This window comes from Scomber scombrus, chromosome 12 (assembly GCF_963691925.1).
Source record: "Scomber scombrus chromosome 12, fScoSco1.1, whole genome shotgun sequence".
Taxonomy (NCBI): Eukaryota; Metazoa; Chordata; class Actinopteri; order Scombriformes; family Scombridae; genus Scomber; species Scomber scombrus.
Window position 1 is genome coordinate 13,417,406 of NC_084981.1, and position 16,512 is coordinate 13,433,917.

Genomic DNA, 16,512 nt, shown 5'->3' on the forward strand with positions numbered 1-16,512 from the left:
AACAATTGCTTTCAATGGGGGGTTTGGGGGACTGAAGGGGGGTTCTTGAGGGAGGTCTCAGGGGGTCCCCAGCAAAAAGGGGAATCATGTATTATCATGTAACATGATGGGAGAATATATGACTATTTTGCTAATGGGTTTCATACACTGTTATAAAACAGCTAAAAGCAAAAACCATATCAGATTGGGGTCTGTGGTCTAATTTGTGTAAGTTTAGGGAACCTTGAAGTGAAAAAGTCTGAAAACCACTAGCCTGATGTGTATTGTCTTGTTTATGTTTTGTATTGTATTATATTTACTGTGTATAGGGTTTTTTCTTATATTCTTGTAGTGAGATTTTTTATTTCATTTTATTTGTTGAGTTTATTTTCCTATAGATAGATATTTCACTCTTGTAATGTTGATATGTTCCTTATAAATCGTGAGACAGATTTGCTAACGGGATATATATATATATATTATGCACAGTTTTGTACTGTTTGTAGTCAAGCATGTGAATACTTCTTCCACCACAGATGTGCTGTGTATTTTCGAAGCCAAATAACAGTAAACATTTGGTGTAGTGCCCCTAAAACACTTAAGGACGTTTTTTTTCAGTGTAGGGTATTTGACCAAAGAAGAAGAATGCGAATCAAGATGATTCATGTTCGCTCACTTCCGGCTTTGTTTTATTTCTACTAAACCGTTCTCCTTTTTTGTAGTAATTTTTGAATATCGTTCCTTTACATCGTTTCTGTGGTATGAGTTAGTGTTATTACGAACCAAAACGGGGACCAAATGAAGATAAAGTCCATAAAACAGGGAGCATGTATTTTATGTAAGTAAAAAGGAGATTAAAGCGGCGCTTGACGGCGTTGAAGGGACATATCTCTTCCCGTTGTGTATCTTTGCATAGCTGAGATTTGATGTGGAAAGACTGCAAACTGTTTTTACAGCAACGCGAGATTATGGCGGAGGGGCCTAGTTGAAATGATATTTATATGTTGTGTGATGGTTACCAGTCTTATAATGGTGCCCGACAGATGATTATCCCGGTAAACCATTAGTTGAACATCGTTGCTCGGCTATGAGGTGCTGTGGCGTGGACGTGAGGAGGGTGAGTGTTGTTGCCTGGTTTATTTTTAAGTTGAGTTATGAGACCATTGAGTGCAGTGTTTTCTCTCATTTATCAGCAGCTGGGCCAACACCATACAACGCCACCATACAACACAATTAGCGTTAATTGCACCACATTTTCTGCACTTAACAGCACAAAACACCCGACAGATAATTAACTGCAACGAAAAGGCCGAGTTATAGTACCAAAAGCAAACACAACTTGAACTAATCTCAGTTACTGTAAGTCTTTCATAAAAACAGTCGGTTTGGTACTAAATTAATGTTTTCTGTACAACTAGCTAAACAGAAATACAGCAGCTAACGTTAAAAGCTGCGTAACGTTATGGAGATAAAAGGGGAAAACGTGAAAATGGTCTGGTAATATACTGATGAAAAGCTCTTTTTAACCTGATATTTATTTAGCTCATTAAAGTCATCACAGATAATGTTTCCTGTAGCAGTTACCGTTATTGTTGGCAGGGTTGGGAAGGTTACTTTGGAAATGTAAGAGGTTACAGATAACTAGTTACTCTATTTAAAGTAATGTTACTATTTCAATTACTTCATCAAAGTAATGTAACTTATTACATTTGATTACTTTTCAAATTTTCTAATGAATGTTTTCAACTGAGTTCACCCATTAAGCACCAAAATCTAAGTTCAGGTGTTTTGCATGGATACTGACATGATTTATAAGGGAGATCAAAGTAAGATTTATCTCTCATTTGAAAATATATTCATAAGTTCATGTAGACTTTGGAATATAAAATAAAGATATTTTATGAAGAAAACTCAAAGTTCTGGCATGAGCTTAATTGGTACTGTGACACATCATGATTTATTTACAAAATATAAAAATATATTGTTTTCAAAGAATAAAAAACAGAAATATATGTATTCAGTAACATGTTCTCAGATGGGTTGTTTAGCTTTGAGTGGTAATGTGGATTAATTTAATTAGCAGACAACAAATTCAAACCAAGAGAACCAATTAAAAACATGCAAAGCCACAAAATTAATATTATTCAACATGTAACCTAAGATTTTTATTTGTATTTGATCTTTGTAATCATTAACATTTTCATAAATAACTAATGGATTAAAGTTACGTTTATTTTGTAATTAAATTACGTAAAAATCTTGCGAGAATGATCATTTGAACCTAAACCATGATCTTTCCCTAACCCCTACTTAGTGTTTATTGTGCCTAAATATAACCAGTCGTTAACCACTGTGCTGTCACATCAAAAATTCATTATTTTGTACAATGAAGGAACAACGCATACAAATCTCACAAGAGGAATTTTCTAATGATCAATATGAACAGGAGGTTTGATTAGGGTTCATTTGGGTGCCTGACTGTTGTTTTCAGACAGACTTGAAAAATTGCGAAGCTGTCCTTTAGGGAAGATACTTTATCAGTAGTAGGATTTTGAGGATGAATGTAGCCAGCCTCCCCAATACAAATTTGCAACTAACCATTCATTTTTATAATTGTTTATAATCTGTTTTGTCCATGAAAATGTCAGAAAAAGGTAAAAACTATCCATCACTGTTTCCCGAAACTAAGATGACATCCTCAAGTGTCTTGTTTTGTCCTGACCAAAACTCCACAATTCAAAAACATTCAGTTTAATATCACTGAGGCTCTTCTAAAATCAGTTTCAACAAAAACCTGACATGAACATGGGATTAACTGATATCGGACTGCATCCGATTTAGCAAGATGTATTTACTAAACTGAGTGTACTTTGTAATTCAGCTACTTAATTAGCGAGTTTTTTTGTCGTTTATTCCACATCCTTGAAACTAGTCGGTGGCAAGCCCATGACACCATGAGTCCTCCAGCTCTGCCTGCGGTCTTCTGCTGTTGTCACAGGAAAATCTGGTTGCATTCAGCAGCAGGAGGCGAACACATCTCTGCTTTCCAACCAATTATTATCTGCCCCCGGATGATGTTATGGAAGGACAAGCATAATGAATAGATACACTACGATCAGACAGCTCGGGGATGGCACCTACGGCTCCGTCATCCTTGGCCGCAGTCTGGAATCAGGGGAACTAGTTGCCATAAAGAAGTGAGTATCTGGATGTTGTGTTTTGTTTTATTATCCCAACTTGCTATAGATTTTTTTTCTCTCTCCTCAACTGTAGAACCAATAATCTACAACATTTACTATACAATACTCTGTATCTACGACCGTATCATGTAGTGAGGACTCTTTATGGTAGTTTTTTTTTTTAACAATAATTAAATGAAACAGCAGCTGAAAAAGAGATGAATGCTGTTTGATGTTTGTTCAACAAATAATATAACAGGAACAATATTTTTCAGAATGAAAAGAAAGTTTTACTCCTGGGAAGAATGCATGAATCTCCGTGAAGTCAAGGTTTGACTATCTTTTCTTCCTTTTTTTTAGACAAAGTGACAAGGACAAATTTTATTGGAGAAAATTTTATAGCAGAGAAATGTTGTAGAAAAATCAACTCAAAATCAACTTAAAGGGAATGCCTCACTGTAACATACAATTTAAATACAATGCTGAAATGGACATGTTCCCATACATTATAGTAGCTTATTGCAAATATACTAGTATCGGTGTATAGATGTTGGTAGATAAGTATCGTGTTGGTATTTATTTATTTTTATACAGTATCTTAAAACCAACTTCAGATATTACTGCAATATATTGTACTACCAGCTAATTTTGAAATGTATATTATAGAATTTCAAAGAATTCAAGGAATTCAAAGAATCTCTACAACATCGAAAGGTAGTCACTGCTGTATTATAACACAGTGAAGGTCAAGTGACTGACTGAAGTAGTTGTATGCATCGATAGACTGCAAGTACAGTAAAATAATGAAAAGGAGAGCATTTATTGGTATTGATACGAGCCAGGATACCTCTGTTTCATAACCACATCACGTTTTTCTTATCCAAGATGGTCCAACTGCACAACTGACTGATGTAATCGACAATTATGATTTCTTTCACACCTAGAAATAGTTAGCTTAATGCAATTTCAATTGCATTAAATGTCAAAAAGACACAATGGCAGACTGAACAATGTAAGCATGTATAGAAAATGAGCGGATCAATGAACATCAAACTGTTTGTTGTACACACTGTCAGCTGGACTGCCGCTGTAACCCGGTACAAAGCATCTCTGTGTTGTTATTTGGGTTGATTTTTTATTGTTGTGTAATACAGATGTTTTATTGAAGTATTGATGTTAATATGATTCACATGCTGTACATTTGAGTCCAGTTGTCAAACACTCAAAGCTTTTTTTTCGTTTCTTTTTGCACCAATTCAGAACGTTACTCTCTAAACTTTGCTCTCAGCGCAAAGTCACACAGCAGCTCTTAAGAGTGGAAGGTGATTCTTGTGTGCTGTTGGTCTTGAGCTCTGGTTCCCACCCCTAGCTTACACACCCCTTTTTCCCTAGAGCTTGACCTTACCGCAACAAAACATCTTAAGACCACGCTAGTCCTCCGAGTCCTAGATTATGAATACAGCATGTTAATTCATAGAATCTCAAAATCCCACTATGGCTTCCCCCTTACTAAAATTTAGCATGGTTAAACCTGTATCATCCCAGCGCATGGGAAAAGTGTACATTTCTCCATCCTGCTTACTCTTGAGTTTAAGCATAAATCCCACCTTTGCAGCATTTACCTCAAAAACTACATTAACTACAGTAGCCATTTTTAACAACAAGAGTTTGTTTTATAGTTGCAACGTTGCTTCTGAATGTGCTGCAGGGACGACTGTGTGTGTGTGTGTGTGTGTGTTTATATTGTCCAGCATGGTGAGATTTACTGTTCTTTTTTCTGTTCCTTCCACCTATTCTTACATAATCTGTCTTTATTCTTTCAGTCCTTAAAGAAACTCAACCATGCTAACGTGATCAAACTTAAGGAGGTCATTCGAGAAAATGACCACTTGTACTTCATATTTGAGTACATGAAGGAAAATTTGTATCAGCTAATGAAAGACAGGTGCGTGCACAATTTCAGTATATTTGGTAAATGTTTGCAGTTTTCAGAAGTGACTGGGTTTCTGATGTTTTTGTGTCTTTCTGCAGGACTCGGTTGTTTCCTGAATCTGCTGTAAGAAATATAATGTTTCAGATCCTGCAGGGGATGGCATTCATTCATAAACATGGTATGTCTGTTCACAACTCTAGGCTCTGCTGATACAGATGTGGCACGACTGAAAAATAACTGAAATACTACAAAATTGCATAGTTGTGTATGTCGTGATATACATTTTATGTTTCTCTGTTAGGGTTTTTCCATAGAGATATGAAACCTGAGAATCTTCTGTGCATGGGCCCCGAGCTGGTGAAAATCGCTGACTTTGGGCTCGCCCGTGAGATCAGATCTCGACCACCGTACACAGACTACGTCTCGACTAGATGGTCAGCTTCTTTCAACGTTTAGTTTTCACAAAGCCTAAATGAAAGCCTGTAGGTTCCTAGTATCGTCTCTCTTTGTGCATCAGGTACAGAGCCCCCGAGGTGCTGCTCAGATCCACATCCTACAGTTCACCCATAGACCAGTGGGCAGTTGGCTGCATCATGGCGGAGCTTTACACCCTCAGGCCTCTGTTCCCAGGCTCTAGTGAAGTGGACACCATATTCAAGATTTGCCAAGTCTTGGGGACACCAAAGAAGGTAACCGTTTTCACTAGTGGAACACATTTAAGAGAAAAATACAGAAAAATTGTTCTTCAAAGTCAAAGTGAGACAAGTGAACAAGTATTCAGGAATAGTTTAAATGTATGAGGGCACAGAAACGCACCATATACTGTACACACACAGAAGAGCACTGTATACTGAATGTCGTTCCTTAGCACACACAATCTGCTAGATGTGCTTCAGCTGTGTTTTTGAATCATCTGACAGAACAGATATCTTCTTTTTAAAAAGTTCAGCTGTCTACACTCACTGTGTCATGTTTCATCTGCCCTTCATGCATCCAACTGAGGCTCAAAGCATCTTTTTAAACTTCAAGGCTGTTATTTCACAGACTTATTATTGTGTACTGAAATATGAAATTTGTCAAAGGCTCCTGAGTTCACAGCAGTCCTGTGGTTGAACAGATCCAGTGTTGACACTGACTGAGATTGCTGTTGACATGCTGCTTTTGTGGCATAGCTGGTGTAGACAAATTATTTCTCTGGGGCAAACAAGTCTTAACAAAATTGTTCAAGTTTCGAAAAATCTTAAAACATTGCACAGCTGTGATTGTGTGAGAAAAAGCCATAACTGCCATCTTGCAAGCTTAAAATTATTGTTAAATTTATCATTAATAATTTGACATTTTGGGAACTGTACTGATTACACTTTTTTACTGAGAGTTAGATGATGAAGTTGTTTTGGAGTTTTGGACTCTTTGGTTTGTTTATCTTAAGAAGTAGGAGAATTATTTCAAACAATTAACCAACTTATAAAAATGCACAAACTTGGGACACTTTTGGTTTTTTATCGGACAGCGATCTGTTGCTATCAATAATAAAAACAGACTTTCATTATCAATATGATTTGATGGTAAATTTGGATTCTGTTCTTCCTGCAGAATGATTGGCCAGAGGGATACCAGCTGGCCAGTGCGATGAACTTCCGCTGGCCTCAGTGTGTTCCCAGTAATCTGAAGACACTGATCCCGAACGCCAGCCCTGAAGCCATCCATCTGATGACAGACCTGCTCCAGTGGGATCCCAAGAAGAGACCAGCTTCTGCCCAGGTAGTGTATCACTTACACCGCCCTCACAGCTGACTATACAGAATGTAAACTGATGTTGTTCATATTTTCTTCTTCAGGCTCTCAGGTACTCTTACTTCCACGTGGGCCAGGCTTTGGGCACTCCTCAGCAGATCCTGGAGCAGGGCAGACCTCAGCCTGGTCTTGTGCCACTGCAGGCACCACTACAGTCACAACAGACACTGCAGCAGCAGCAACCGCAACCGCAACCCCTGCTGCTTAAGCCCATACCCCCCTCCCAGCCTCCACCTCCCAATCAACACTGCTCCCCCTCAAGGCCTCTGCAGCAGATCCAGCCCTCTCCTATAACAGCAGCAGCCCAGGCGGCAGCGTACCAGCGGCACACAGAGCTGATGCGAGAGCAGCAGCCAAAGCACATCCTGAAGCAGGAACAGAGTGAAGGAATGCCACAGAGCCATCTTCCTTATATTGTTGACAAGAGCCTCCAAAGCAAGGTGAGGCTGGACATGCTTTGGAAACCGTGTTTATACATTTACTCTATATTATATCTGCTCTATGTTATCGCTGATCCTGATTGATTATTTCTTTTAGCAGACAAGGCAGGAGTCAGAGAATGCAAACCTACTGAGCTATCAGATGAAACCAAAGGGAGGGCGTCGGCGTTGGGGTCATGGCACAGGACACCTTAAGGGTGAAGACTGGGACGACTATGAAGAAACTGATCTGACGTCAATAAGTATTCTTGGAAAAAGTAACTTCTCCACAGAGAAGTCGAGGCAGGGAGAGGACGCACTGAGCAGGTGAGGCTTTACACTGTCATCGTAGCTTTTCTCCATGACAGATTCGGAGAAATCAGCACTGTGTCGATGTGAAAACTAAATAAAGAAAACACCCTCTTGAAAAAATAACATGCATACAAAAAGGGAGACAAGGTTTGTTTGAAAAAATATGGGGATCTTTTATTGTATTTATAAAACGGTTAGATCTAACAGAGGATGTAGAGAGTGAATAAAACTGGTGTACGTGATAAATACGTAAGCTAAATTTGTGCTGAAATTGAGAAAGGAAAAAAAAAACCTAATTGTCCTTCATACTGTATCTATAATCGTACTTGTCTGAGAAGATGTTCTTTGTTACGTTGGTTCAGTTTGTATATGTTGATATGGTGTGTATGTATGTGATGTAAGCTTACTTATTTTGAAAAAATTTCAATAAATATAGTGTTGTAAAAAAGAAAAACACAGGCCAACGTCCATACATCAATTTCACTATAAGCAAGTAATTCATACCACATTGAGCCCTGTTAGGACAGGATTAATATTACAGCTGGAGGTGCATTAGAAATGATCTCCCCTCCTCCATCATATGGAATCTGGATGAAGCTGCTTTTACAGCAGGAAAGCAACTGCCTGTGGTCTGCAACAAGCAAAGTGAAAATACTCGTAAGTAGGGCTGCAAAAAACTATTATTTTTATTATCGATTAATCTGCCCATTATTTTCTCAATCGATTAATCTGCCCATTATTTTCTCAATCGATTAGTTGTTTTGCTCATAAAATGTCAGAAAATAGTAAAAAATGTTGGGCACTGTTCACCCAGAGCCCAAGGTGACGTCTTCAAATATCTTGTTTTTCCAGAACAGTCCAAAACCCAAAGATATTCAGTTTTGTCCCATAGAAGACTAAAAATCATATTGTCATTTAAGAATCTGGGTTCAGAGAATTTAGATTTTTTTTCTTTCAAAAAATGACTCAAACACATTAAGATATTATCACAATAGCTGGGGATTACTTTAGTAGTTGGCAAGTAATCGATGAATCAATTAATTGTTGCAGTTCGACTTGTGAGGTCTTGGTCTGGTAAAGTTTATCGTTACTTTTTCTTTGGTTGACTGATGTTAACAATGGATCAGTAAAATCCTGCTCAAAGTACACAGTCAACCAATGGGTGACGTCACACCTCGCTACATCCATCTTTATATACAGTCGTATATATATTGACTTGTCTTTCAGATATGGAAATGTTCTGGATTTCAGTCGTCCTAACCCAAAGGAAGACGCACCTTTAAACCTAAACAAGTCTTCAGCCTACCAGGAGCCATCAAGGACCGCCTCTGCCAAACAACATTATTTGAGGCAGTCAAGATATTTACCTGGTAATGTGCTAAATACTTAACTCTCCTTAGTATAACCAGGGGTATCAAATCAAATAAATCATTGCAATCCATTTACTGTTGTTTATTCATTTTTCTGATAAGACCTGACATTTTTCTTTTTGGTGATAATTATTCCTTTACATTTTTTGCAATGTCAACCTGTTTTTGGGTTGAAAATCTTTATGTGACTTCAGTCCAACCTCAGCTTAACAATGTTTTCAGAGGACAATGTGTCTTATAATCACTGTCTCCTTCAGGCATCAGCACAAAGAAGAACGTTGCCATCAATGCAAGTAAAGACTTCAGTGGGAGCCATCTTTGGGGCAACAGTAGTATCCCGTTTGGAGGGACTCTACCCAGCCGAGGCGCTCACGGTAATCTCCTGAGATGTTTACTGTAATCTCTGAAGCTCACTCCGATGTTAACTAGATTCTGACTGGTGGATGTTTTTTTGTTTGTTTTAAACATAAGGTACAAACACAATCCCTGGTGGATACATGCCATCCTTTTACGAAAAGGACCTGGGCTCTGGTGGTCATAGAGGGCATCAGGGTCCTTCAGTGGAATCAACAGCATCAAGTAAGGATTCATTTTAGAGATTTCTGCAATCTAGATTTAAACACCAAATGAACTTATGCTGTGTGATAATCACTTTTCCTGCCTGCTTTTTTTTAAAGATTATGCAACATGGCGGTCTGGCCGGAGTCACATGAGCACTTCTGTCAACATGCCATTGGCCAACAAGAGCACCCCTGGTCTGCTGCCACGCCCGCCAGTACAGGCCATCCACGGGAGAACAGACTGGTCTGCCAAATATGGACACCGCTAGTGGCCTCCCCAGGGCTCCGATCTGTGCCCTGGAAGAGAGATCCACGCTCCTAAAAACTCTTTTCACCTCCAAAGAGTAGGCCTAGTTGTTTTATAAACGAAATCTGTACATACATCTTACACAGCAATAAATTTAGTTTCATTATGTGTACTATAGATGTTGTGAGTTGTAAAATATCTTACTGTATATGTGTAAAGCTAAATGCAACCAGCCAAAATTTGAGCCCAGATTTGCTCCTCTGTGTTTTGTTTTTGTATATCTGTAACATAACTACTGTCCTGCTGAGGTTACACCTGTACACTCAGTTTTGTATAAGAATTATCATTGAATGGTTTGCCAGCCTGTATACATGATATGCATATTATAACTTTATGAAAACTTCACTGTGACTTGTTTTTGGCTAACTAATTACTTTGCCTCTGTATAATATCTCTTTTTTTACATATATATTCCTGGTGTTTTTGTTTTCATGATGCTAGCCTTGCCAATCAGGTTATTATTTGTGCATTATATGTTTTCAAAGACATTTGGGGCAGTGCTTTAATTTCAGTTGAGAGTACTCCACCGATTTAGACTTCTAAAACATCACCACCAGGATCATAATGTTTGCAGCAGAACCAGATATAGCTTTTTAAAAACATGCATTTTTCTTCCTTGTGAAGACCTGGTGCCTACATCACACACAATGCACCTTGACCCAATTTACTTAACTGCATGGATTCAGGCATTATATGCTAGTAGTGGCTAGTGTAGCCTTGAACCGCCAGCCTCAAACAGAGATAATGAGCGGGCTGAAGAGGTCTGATAAGCTCACTTTTTTCTAACTCCACACCCCCAAATTGTTTTCTTTCTCAAACTTGTAGTCTTTAGCTTCATCTGCACTAGTTTTTTCCCCAAGGACCAGTAAACCGACATGAGGCTAGATGTGTAAAATCGGTGGAGTTTCCCTTTAAGTTGACACAGTGCAAATGGTTGCCACCTTCTGTGCGTATTAGTTTCAGTATTAGGCAGTAAAATGCCACCCAGCACATTCTCAATTAGTTATGTGTGATTGTTGAATTGCCAGTTATTGACTGTAATTAAACCTTTGAGTGCTGATATGTTCAACATGTGTCATTTTTCACAAAATACTTTTAAGTGATTGAGCAACTTAATAAGGCCTTTAAAAAAAGTTAAAACTCATAAAGCAACCCATAAGTCCGTGTTTTATCCTCTGTTCATGATGCTGGTTTGATTACTGATTGATTACTTCACTAGAGATTAATCCAGCCAGTAAAAACTCAATACCTGGTGTCCTCGTAGCCTAGTAACCCCAATGTCCCAATTATTGCATGTCATACTCCTCTCTATCTCCCTGTTTCCTGTCTGTATCTCAATTGTCAAATAAAAGGCAAAAATGGCTAATAATAATCTCAAAAATTAATAAAAGACCCTGTTTATGCATATATCTGACATTCTGATTAAAATTAAATTCATCAACTTGAGTGGGCACAATGTGATGAAAAGCATTTTGCCTGCATGATAATTTAATGTGATTCAAAGTAAACGTGTTGTAAATTAATCCTCACGCAAAAGCAATTTATAACAATATGAATTATATATGTAAGCAGAAATACAGCTGCTGTGTGTCAGGCTAATAAAATCATTTTGGTGTGTTTATGTTTCTTAAAGAAACATTTGTGGCACACTTATGTTACTGTTCATTTTTCATTTCAGTCTGGATGTCTGCAGTAGAGCGCCTCCATCAGGAGGACTAGGGCATTGTATTGGAATAAAATAAAAGGAAAAGCAGAAATAAAGACAGGAAACAGACATCGATGTGTGAAGTGACAATCACATAAGTGACAATCCTAATAGCGCCACCTTAATAATAACTTACGGTTAAAAACAAATCTGATGAATGAGATGTGGTTGCACATTATGTAATCTGTAGCAGTTCACAGTGGTGGAAAGTAAAGTACTTTTACTTATCTACAGTACTTAGTACAATTTTGATTTATTTGTACTTCAGTTTTGGTAATTTGCCATTTAATGCTTCTTTGTAGTTTTTACTCATCGACATTTCAGAGGGATATATTGTACATTATACTCCACAGTAAGTTACTGATTTCTTTGCACACTTAGATTATTAAAACAGAAATAACCAACTAATAATGTATTTTGTATTTTTATATATATTTAAGCAGTATATAAAGTAGTTAAAAATGTGTAACGCTCACATATTAATGCATCAAACTAGACACTATTACATTGAGCGTTATAATTCATTATAATTATAGTTATAATTATAATTAATAAAAATAAAAATATAGATATTAAAATTTAAAACAATGAAGGCAGACAGCCACATACAGCCACACAAACAAAGGGAAATATTCTACATTTTATTTCACTGCATTTATTTCACAGCTAACTGTTTTTTGCAACCCAACAGTACATAAAGTAGTTCAAATGTATGATGCTTTCATATTATTGCATCAAAAATTACACTCCAGTAATATATATTAATATTAGGCATTTTGAAAAATATACTTTGAGCAGTGTTGTCACATGAAGTATAATTTGATGATACATAACAATAGCAAAACATACTTTTACTTAAAATTGTGAATAAAGGACTTGTAACTTGTAAAGTAGTTCTACACTGTGGTATAATACTTTCCCTTAAGTAAAAGATCTGAATACTTCTTTTTACACTCCTTTTTCCCCCCTCTTGTTTTGACCTCATTGGGGCTCACTCACTGCAACTTTGCTGCAAGTATCATAATGTTGTAATGAGAAAAACCAGATGTGGTATACTGAAAAAGGAAGGCAGACTGCCCCGTGCAGCGCCGCATTTGGATGTGTCTGAAGCATGGAGCTTGACTTCCCTACGTTTCTCCTACAAATGGGCCTTGAGCTTGTTTGGAGGTTCTAGCAGGGGAGCACAGCTACTGGTATACCGATGGATGGTCGTCCGCCGGGGGGACATCGTCCTCTTCCACCGAGCGCAGAGCTTCGGGAGGGACACACATGGAGCGGTGAGGGAGGAAGGGGACACCCGCCTAGCCAGCCAGATCAGCCGAATCAACCCTAGCGATCAATGGGGTGACAGATGTCGCAGCCAGATCGCCCTCACATCCGGTAAGAAAAAGGAAGCAGCTATGAATATAAACCGCCTCATATGACTGTCGTTCACTGTCACGGTGTTCAACCGGGACACGATCGTCATTCTGTCAACAGTCCGCCGGTATGTTTTAAAGTGTACATGATACTGATATTTCATTGACACAGACATTCATTAAAACAGTGGAATCGATCAGCTTTGTCATTTTCCCATGATGTTTAGCGGCAACATGTTAAGGAGCCTCGTTTCTATTGGTCTGAGTGAACCAATCCGTGTTCAGATCTATGGTTCAGATACACACAAGTGCAGCTGAAAGTCGAGTTGAATTTAAGAAAGAAAAGCGACGTTTTGTCCTGTTTTCAAATGTCACAAATGTGCACAAAATGCCCTGCAGCGTCCTTACTGACAATTCAAGTCATGATGTCTACAGTAAGGGAAAGTTTGCTATCAAAGGGGAAACCTCTGTGGACATTTAAACACATACCTTTACCTTAGTTCATGTGTTTTCTCTTGTATTTTAGACTTGTTTTTTTTGTTAGCTTTTAAATCTATTTGAACTATACTGTTCTCTTCTTATTTTTTAATGTTTGTTTGGTTGGATTTTAACCTAAGGTGTTTATTTTAGGTTACTGTAGTTGTTTGCTCTTGTTTTATTGCTTTAAATGTAAAGCACTTTGAACTGCATTTTATGTATGAAAGCTGCTATATTTAAATAAACTTATTATCATTATTATTATTGTTGCTGCTGCTGTCATCATTATTATTATCATTATTATTATTATTATTATTATTATGTAGCCATTTGTACTTTATGTACAGATGAATCATGGTCGCACCACATGACTTTTTTTTAAGGCCAGTGCCAATTAATCTTGAAAAAACCCCACTAAAATCACTTAATTTCAAATTTATAATATGGATCTTCAGGTACACAACATTCTGAATGTTTGAACTACTGCATTAGATATGCTTGTTTTTATTATTCTACAATTGAGTTGTTGTAAATCCTTTTTGTATGTTAGGCTTTATTTAGCCTCTTTGCTTTCTAGTTTCAGCAGCTCACAGAAGAATTTTGAATGTGAGGTCTTATAAATAAGCTGTTTCCTGTATGTGTGCAGATGGTCTGGTTCATTGTGTGAATGTTAATGATGAGACACATGTTGCCACTTGCATAGAGTAGTCAAAGCACAATTGATAACTGTAAGTAAAAAGCAGGGACAAAAGGCAGCATATAAGTGTCATACATTTTATGATTTCTTCACATTCAGTCATGCATAGTTTATGAGCCATTTGTAACAAACAGATAAAAACATTTTTATCATCTCCAAATTGCTTATACTGTACTTCATAACTCACTGTTCTCCATCCTGTGTGTGTGTGTGTGTGTGTGTGTGTGTGTGTGTGTGTGTGTGTGTGTGTGTGTGTGTGTGTGTGTGTGTGTGTGTGTGTGTGTGTGTGTGTGTGTGTGTGTAGGCTCATGCAAAAAAAATAAATAGTCTTTCGGGACTTTGGGGACTCTGTATTATAGTCAATCATCTTCATTAGATCATCTTCTACACTAATATCAAAAAATAGTCACATAATTTAACAGTGTTATTCAGATACGATGTTACAATAATACAATAGTCCAGCTCCAGTCCTCATCCATGATGCTTAGCTGCAAATGTTAATTAGTCGTGTTTCTATTGGTCAGAACCAACCAATCACAATCCGTTCTTTTGATTTTCTTTTTTTTCCTTTTCCTTTTTTTTATTTCACAATACTCTTATATAATGAAGACTGGATTTTTTTCCCCAATTCACTGTGGTGTCACTCTGCAGAGACGGAGGCAAGCAGGTACCAAACCTCTCTAAGGACCTTGGTTTTTATTCATTAATGCACAAAAGCCTGCAAGTCAAAGGTTTGGGGAATGAGTAGATGTGTCCAAACGTGTTAATGGTACTGTATTAAGTGTAATAGTATGTTTTCTTGTCAGCTTTACAGACATTTATAAAATACTACATGTGCTATGGCTGAAAAGGTTGTGCTGCACTACTTCGATGGGAGAGGGAGAATGGAGTCAATCCGCTGGCTTCTGGCAGTAGCAGAAGTTGAGGTAAGGAAAGGGTGTGGTGGTGGTGGTGGTGGTGATAAAAATTAAGCTTTTTGAACTCAAAATCCTCCAGTAAGTAACTTAAATATGGGGGGAAACTATTGCACAATCTTTTCCTGTTTATAGTTTGAAGAAGTGTACATTACAACCCGTCAGCAGTATGAAAAACTTCTGAGTGGTGAGTTGTGTTTTTTGTTGTTGTTGTTTTAAACAAAAAAGTAGTTTCACATTTGTTTTCACATGCAGACGAAAATGCACACGTGTTCAGTTCAGTGTTCAACATATTCATTTTACAACCAGGGGTAGTCTACAGGGAGCTGACAGATATGCTTTGCAATTTGGGAGTGCCATGCTTAATTTGCCTTTTGTGTTTGTCTCTGCAGACAGAGCCCTCATGTTTCAACAGCTTCCCTTGGTGGAAATTGACGGCATGAAGCTTGTTCAATCAAAGGCAATCATGAACTACATCTCAGAGAAGTACAACCTTCATGGGAAAGATCTCAAAGAGCGAGTCATGTATGGCGCATTTTTGTAAAACCATGTTGGGAACATTTGGTTTATTTTGTAACTTACAGTGCATGCTTTTCCTCAGGATCAACATGTTCTCGGATGGACTGATCGATCTCATGAAAATGCTCATGAGTCTGCCCTTCACTATCAATAAGACAGCAAAACTGGACAACATTCAGACTAAAGCAAAAGAGCGTTACCTTCCTGTGTATGAAAAGGTACCGTTACGTGCTCTCTTGGTCAGGACAGTGTTTGGTGTTTATGTACATTTATGTACATGATAACTGAAATGTGTGTCTCTTACCAACCTGCACAGGGTCTGTCTGGACACATGTACCTGGTGGGTGGTAAACTAAGCTGTGCAGATGTGCTGCTGCTTGAATGCACACTGACATTACAGGAGAATCTTCCTGAAATCCTCTCTGAGTTTCCCAACATCAAGGTAAGCATGTAAAAGTGATAAGATTTACAAAAGCACAAAAAGCAACTGATTAGTTCTGTCCAGCAAAATGTTTCATTTTCTCAGTTTATTGACTTACACATACCTTCCATTTAGGGCTTCCAGGACAGGATGACCCAATTGCCAGCTGTCATCCGTTTCCTGCAGCCAGGCAGCCAGAGGAAGCCTCCGTCAGATGAAGTCTATGTTAAAACTGTCAGGGAAGTGTTCAATGTTAACTTAGTGTTCCCATGAATGCTGTGAAACATCAGATTTATTCCTCACACACACAGTGTAAATAATCCATTATGCTAGCACAACATGTTTGACATATGGACATATACCATTTATAATTGTGATTTTACTGTAAGAGGAATGATGTACTATCCTTCACACAGGGATATAAAGAAAGCCTAATAACCATGACATAAAATTACAGTACATGAATGTTTTAAGGTGACGATTTCATGAATAAATGTTTGACTTTTGGGGTGTTGGCATGCATATTTTTCATTTTTTGATCACAGTGCTAGCATTGATGCTTCAGTAC

The 16,512-nt window shown here is 37.8% G+C and overlaps 2 protein-coding genes across 3 annotated transcripts; both read left to right on the top strand.

Annotated features, from left to right (window-relative positions):
• Positions 1 to 931: 931 nt before the first annotated feature.
• On the top strand, positions 932 to 11,150 carry LOC133991674 (serine/threonine-protein kinase ICK-like). 2 transcript variants are annotated; one of them, XM_062430165.1, is made up of 14 exons: positions 932 to 1,096; positions 2,912 to 3,176; positions 3,434 to 3,488; positions 4,982 to 5,103; positions 5,190 to 5,269; positions 5,393 to 5,525; positions 5,609 to 5,780; positions 6,685 to 6,852; positions 6,930 to 7,325; positions 7,423 to 7,631; positions 8,844 to 8,986; positions 9,244 to 9,360; positions 9,458 to 9,565; positions 9,664 to 11,150. In XM_062430165.1, exons 2-14 carry the CDS (start codon positions 3,076 to 3,078, stop codon positions 9,813 to 9,815), a joined length of 1,956 nt encoding a protein of 651 aa, XP_062286149.1. In that variant the 5' UTR covers positions 932 to 1,096; positions 2,912 to 3,075; the 3' UTR covers positions 9,816 to 11,150. The 2 variants fall into 2 exon arrangements, with proteins under 2 accessions (XP_062286149.1, XP_062286150.1); XM_062430166.1 differs by having other exon boundaries at positions 7,426 to 7,631.
• Positions 11,151 to 14,721: 3,571 nt separating this feature from the next.
• gsta.1 (glutathione S-transferase, alpha tandem duplicate 1) lies at positions 14,722 to 16,409 on the top strand. Its single transcript, XM_062430219.1, has 6 exons — positions 14,722 to 15,016; positions 15,140 to 15,191; positions 15,397 to 15,529; positions 15,606 to 15,741; positions 15,840 to 15,965; positions 16,080 to 16,409. Exons 1-6 carry the CDS (start codon positions 14,930 to 14,932, stop codon positions 16,215 to 16,217), a joined length of 672 nt encoding a protein of 223 aa, XP_062286203.1. The 5' UTR covers positions 14,722 to 14,929; the 3' UTR covers positions 16,218 to 16,409.
• The last annotated feature ends 103 nt before the right edge of the window (positions 16,410 to 16,512 follow it).

What these genes read in the sequence shown, in the direction of transcription:
- LOC133991674 (XM_062430165.1), top strand. Translation starts at nt 3,076, where the DNA reads ATGAATAGATACACTACGATCAGACAGCTCGGGGATGGCACCTACGGC. An exon ending in GACTACGTCTCGACTAGATG is followed by an intron (nt 5,526 to 5,608) that starts GTCAGCTTCTTT and finishes TTTGTGCATCAG; the next exon opens with GTACAGAGCCCCCGAGGTGC. An exon ending in GCAGTCAAGATATTTACCTG is followed by an intron (nt 8,987 to 9,243) that starts GTAATGTGCTAA and finishes TGTCTCCTTCAG; the next exon opens with GCATCAGCACAAAGAAGAAC.
- gsta.1 (XM_062430219.1), top strand. Translation starts at nt 14,930, where the DNA reads ATGGCTGAAAAGGTTGTGCTGCACTACTTCGATGGGAGAGGGAGAATG. An exon ending in ACCTTCCTGTGTATGAAAAG is followed by an intron (nt 15,742 to 15,839) that starts GTACCGTTACGT and finishes CAACCTGCACAG; the next exon opens with GGTCTGTCTGGACACATGTA. An exon ending in CTGAGTTTCCCAACATCAAG is followed by an intron (nt 15,966 to 16,079) that starts GTAAGCATGTAA and finishes CCTTCCATTTAG; the next exon opens with GGCTTCCAGGACAGGATGAC.